This window comes from Lycium ferocissimum, chromosome 8 (assembly GCF_029784015.1).
Source record: "Lycium ferocissimum isolate CSIRO_LF1 chromosome 8, AGI_CSIRO_Lferr_CH_V1, whole genome shotgun sequence".
Taxonomy (NCBI): Eukaryota; Viridiplantae; Streptophyta; class Magnoliopsida; order Solanales; family Solanaceae; genus Lycium; species Lycium ferocissimum.
The window spans coordinates 11,596,814-11,602,261 of record NC_081349.1 but is presented as its reverse complement, the minus strand read 5'-3'; the positions used below and the strand labels follow the sequence as shown (position 1 = coordinate 11,602,261).

The window sequence follows — 5,448 nt, the reverse complement described above, 5'->3', positions numbered from 1 at the left end:
GAAATTTGAATGATCAAAAGAAAAAAAATTCAATTTTAGGAACTAATCATTCATCTAATTGTTTTTAAGAAAATATGTCATGCTTCGAAGTGAAAAATAAAGAGGAAAAATGAAAGATAATATAAACGGGGCAGGGCAGGGGCGGGGGCTTAGCGGGGCGGGGGCGGGGCGGGGCGGGGCGGGGGCAATTTCCTTGAAAAAAAGCTAAACAGACGGGCGGGCGGGCGAGTCGAAATCTTAGCAGGTCAAGGCTTGCCCCGCCCTAACCTGCCCTAACCCGCCCTATTGCCATCCCTACATGTCTCCTTGCTGATCAAGAAATGTCATGAGGTGCCTGCTCAGATCTCTTACTCACCTACCATTGACATTGCTCATACACATTGCCCAAATCCTGAAATACTACAGAGGAGGATGGTTAAGAAGGGAAATAAGGTTGTTTCCCGAGTTTTAGTGCAGTGGAAAGGATTAGCTGTTGAATAATGCTACATGAGAGTACTACAATGCTCTTAAGATCAGATTTCCTCATTTTGATTCTTGAGGTTAAGGATCTCTTTAGAGCAGAGGCGGACCCAGGATTTTTAGACGCCGGGGGAACTATTATCTTAACATAAACGCCAATTTTTTTTTTTAATGACGACTGAGGATAATACTGTGTCGGACCGATCACTAATAGCATCGCAGTGGCGAAAATACAAGTATATAGGTCAAATATATGTAATAAATAAAATTTAACACAGTGAAACAAATGAATGAGATAGCTCAATGGCTAAGGCTGTGCAATATGTGGTGACAGTGCAGGTTCGAATCTAGGCTAGCTCATTTAATGCCTATTGTTTTCCTAAAAATAGGCTCAAGAAAATAATTAAAAGTGACATTCGGGTTCGATCGGGGGTAACATGTAAGGGAAGTAGCAGTTTCAACCAACGTGCCCAAAGACACTTTCATTTGTTAGAGTGCACAATTAAATATATACTAATTTCTCAAGGTATATACACATATATATGCATAATTTTTTTCAAAGGGTGGGAGTGCACATGCATTCCCACCCGTCCATGTAGGTCTGCCTCTGCTTTAGAGAACAGGATATTGATATCAAATATAGAGCCCGTTTGGCTTAGCTTATAAGTTGCTGAAAACAACTTATAAGCTATTTTCAGCTTTTTTGAGTGTTTGGCTGGCTAGCTTATAAGTCATTTTGTGCTTAAAATAAATCCAAAAAAATAAGTTGGGGTAGCCCAACTTTTTTTTTTTGACTTATAAGCTGTTTTCAGCTTATAAGCTGCTTTTTTAAAGCTAAGCCAAACGGGCCCATATGTTGCTGAAGAGTGGGAGTTTGAAAATAAGTTTTGAGTTCCGGAAATTAGTTTGACACGCCAACTTGACTGTTAGTTGACAGTTTTAAAATGGTTAGAGTCGGTTACTTAGCTAGCTTACTTAGAAGATATTTTCATTGTATTCCTTTCATGTAAAACATTGAATTGTACAAATTGAAATCATGAATATTATAATACACTTTATTTCTCGCAATCTCTCTCCTCTCTTCTATTCTACCCTATATTCTTTCTTGTTCTATTAGGTGGGGGAGTCTGACTTTGTCGACTGCCCAGGAGATGGGGGAGAAATTGATGGCTATGGGGGCTTGGGAGAGTAGGGGGGACACGAGCAGTATGTGGGATAGGACGGCGAGCTGCATTAGGGAAGCAGCTAGAGATGTCCTGGGAGTCTCGAGAGGCCGCCATGGTAGGCGACGAGGGGACTGGTGGTGGAATGGAGAAGTCCAGGGAAAGGTGGAAGCAAAGAAAGTGGCGTACACGCGGTTGTTAGACAGCAAAGATGATGAGGAGAAGCGGAAGAATAGGAAAAGGTATAAGATTGCGAGAAAGGAAGCGAAGTTGGCAGTTTCGGCAGCAAAAACGGCAGCTTTCGAACGTCTATATACAGAACTAGAGGACAAAGGCGGGGATAAGAAATTGTTCAGGCTAGCCAAGGTGAGAGAGAGAAAGGCACGGGACCTGGATCGAGTAAAGTGCGTCAAGGGCGAGGATGGCAAGGTATTGGTAGAGGAAACTCTCATTAGACGGAGATGGCAGTCATACTTCTATAAACTCTTGAATGATGAAGGTGATAGAGACATTGTGTTGGGAGATTTGGAGTACTCTGAGAGGCGTCACGACTTTGGGTATTGTAGAAGTATAAAGGTGGAGGAGGTTAAGGGTGCTGTTCGCAGGATGCGCAGGGGAAGAGCTACCGGTCCTGACGAGATCCGTGGAGAGTTTTGAAAGAGTGCGGGCAGGGCAGGTTTGGAGTGGTTGACTGGATTGTTTAATGTTATTTTTAAGATGTCGAATATGCTTGAGGAATGGAGGTGGAGTATGATGTCATTTGTATAAGAACAAGGGTGATATTCAAAGTTGCAACAACTATAGAGGGATCAAGCTGCTAAGCCACACTATGAAAGTGTGGGAAACGGTGGTGGAGATGAGGGTGAGAAGAGGCGTGTCCATTTCAGAGAACTAGTTCGGATTCATGTCGGGGCGCTTGACTATAGAAGCCATCCATTTTGTGAGAAGACTGGTGGAGTAGTATAGGGAGAGGAAGAAGGACCTGCACATGGTTTTCATCGACCTAGAAAAGGCTTACGATAAAGTGCCAAGAGAGGTTCTATGGAGATGCTTGGAGGCCAGAGGTGTACCTGTAGCATACATTAGAGAGATCAAGGATATGTATGAGGGAGCCAAGACCAGAGTAAGGATAGTGGGAGGAGACTCGGAGCATTTCTCAGTGGAGATGGGGTTGCACCAGGGATCAGCTCTTAGTCCATTTTTATTTGCTCTAGTGATGGATTGTCTAACGCGGCGAATTCAAGGTGAGGTGCCATGGTGTATATTATTTGAGAATGACATAGTCTTGATCGACGAGACACGCAGCGGAGTAAAAGTTAAGCTGGAGGTTTGGAGACAAACTCTGGAGTCTAAAGGGTTCAAGTTGAGTAGGACCAAGACAGAGTATATGGAGTGCAAGGTCAGTGACGTGACACATGAGCCTGGCGTGGAAGTGAGGCTTGGTACCCAGGCCATCCCAAAGAAAAGAAGTTTCAAATATCTTGGGTCTATTATACAAGAAAATGGAGATATTGACGATGATGTCTCACATCGTATTGGCTCAGGGTGGATAAAATGGAGGCTTGCTTCAGGAGTGCTGTGTGATAAGAAGGTGCCACCAAAACTTAAAGGCAGGTTCTACAAAGTGGTTGTGAGACCGACTTTGTTGTACGGGGCAGAGTGTTGGGCAGTCAAGAGCTCTCATGTCCAAAAGATGAAAGTTGCGGAAATGAGAATGTTGCGATAGATATGTGGGCACACCAGGCGAGATAAGATTAGGAATGAAGATATCCGGGATAAGGTTGGAGTAGCATCAGTGGAGGACAAGATGAGGGAAGCGAGGCAGAGATAGTTTGGGCATGTGAGGAGGAGAGGCACAGATGCCCCAGTGCAGAGGTGTGAGAGGTTAGCTATGGATGGTTTCAGAAGAGGTAGGGGTAAGCCGAAAAAGTATTGGGGAGAGGTGCTGCGACAGGACATGGCGCAGGTTCAGCTTACCGAGGACATGACCTTAGATAGGAAGGTTTTGGAGGACTCAGATTAGGGTAGAAGGCTAGTAGGTAGTCGCTGTTTCGATCTATAGTCTATTGTCCTTTGTTTCTTGCTACTATATGTTGTTTCTTGTACTTCGATTATCTTATTTATCCGTGGTAGCATCGCTCCCTTTTTTCCGACTTTCCGCTCTATTTTGACTTATTCGCTTTCTTTAGTTCATTTGCATTTTGCTTTGAACTGCTTGTGCTTATCTAACCTTTCTCATTGTGTTTTCTCTTGAGCCGAGGGTCTTTCGGAAACAGCCTCCTTATCTTCCGAGATAGGGGTATCCGAGACACTTTACTCCTCCCTGATTCCCACATTGTGGGATTTCACTGGGTATGTTGTTGTTGTTGTTATTCTTTCTTGTTCGATTGAGTTGTCTTCTCGAGCAGCTAAGTTCCTGAACTAGCATCTCAAAATTCGAATTCTCTTCGTGAATTCTTGCATTTAAGTAACTAACTTTTTATTTGTAATCAATGATTACCTAATTTTTAAATCTAAAACTTAAAATGAAAAACGTAGTTTATATAAAAACACAGGGCGTCTAATCGAGCTTCAAGGAAAGAGAATCAATTCTTTGACAAATGCATTTCATTCATGATAATACTTTGAAAACTCTGTAGAGGTAGATGGATTTTATAAAAATCTTCAAATACTCAAGAATGCTAATTTTCTTATCAAAAGATAATTGAAGAGTCATTTAACTAGAAATTATTTTGATAAACGTATTCTTATTCATTTTTTTCTTAAAAATTATATTACTCTGATTAGTTCAAATTGTGCTTCTTCTGACAAGCTGACTAATTCATGTGGAAAATAGATTTTTTTTGGATCAAGTATAGAAAGAAGGGATACTTGTATGGATTATTTAAACGATAGAGAATATTAGCGTTATTATATCATTGTATCATATGTTTAATTGATACTAGTCTCTATAAACGTGCAGTTGCACGTTATTCCCACACAATCTCAATCATAGTAAAAGGTACTCCCTCCGTTCCAATTTATATCACAGTTTTTGATTTGACACGAAATTTAAGAAAGAATTGAATACTTTTGAAACTTGTGGGAGAAAAATGAGGCACCGTAGATATTTGCTTGGCTGTAAATCATTTCATTAAGAGTAAAATGGTATTTTAAAGTTAATTTGTTACTAAATATAGAAAGATGTCATTATTTTTGGGACTGACTAATAAAGAAAGAGTTCATATAAATTGCGACGGATGGAATATTAGATATATTATTTATAATTATGTACATTTATTTTACCGAAAAGGGCCAAATATAACCCTGTTCTATTAGAAATGGTTTAAATATACGGCTCGTCCAAACATACCCCTTCCGTTATACTTTCGATCCAAATATACCCTTATTTTTAATGGAATGACACGTCTCAACTCAGAATTAAAAAGACCCGCCCAATTTTTATACCCACTATTCAACCCAATTTCATTACGCGACGCAATTCCAAAGCAAAGGAATTCACCCCTATCTCCAACTACCACGTCGGCACTGTTGGCCTCGACTCCGACGATCGTTTGTATACGGCTATTTGAGATACTTTTTAATTAATTAATCGCAAGGGTTTCTTTAACATTACTGCAAGTCATTTGACAAATAAAAATTAAAATATGAAAACAACTGCTTATTATTTACAATTTAGAATATACGAATAATAATGCTTTTTTAAATATTGAATTCTAAAGTTCGTGATAAATAGAGCTTCTTGTGTATAATTGTAGTAAAAGAAATAGTGTTAGAAAAATGTAAATAGTTAAGAATCCACTTACAAAAAGAAATAGGATTAGAA

At 40.1% G+C, this 5,448-nt stretch overlaps 1 protein-coding gene across 1 annotated transcript; it reads left to right on the top strand.

The window, feature by feature from the left end:
• The first annotated feature begins 1,582 nt into the window (after nucleotides 1–1,582).
• LOC132067234 (uncharacterized) lies at nucleotides 1,583–2,699 on the top strand. The gene is made up of 2 exons (XM_059460396.1): nucleotides 1,583–2,370; nucleotides 2,602–2,699. The coding sequence occupies exon 1, from the start codon at nucleotides 1,611–1,613 to the stop codon at nucleotides 2,277–2,279; it is 669 nt and encodes a 222-aa protein (XP_059316379.1). The 5' UTR covers nucleotides 1,583–1,610; the 3' UTR covers nucleotides 2,280–2,370; nucleotides 2,602–2,699.
• The last annotated feature ends 2,749 nt before the right edge of the window (nucleotides 2,700–5,448 follow it).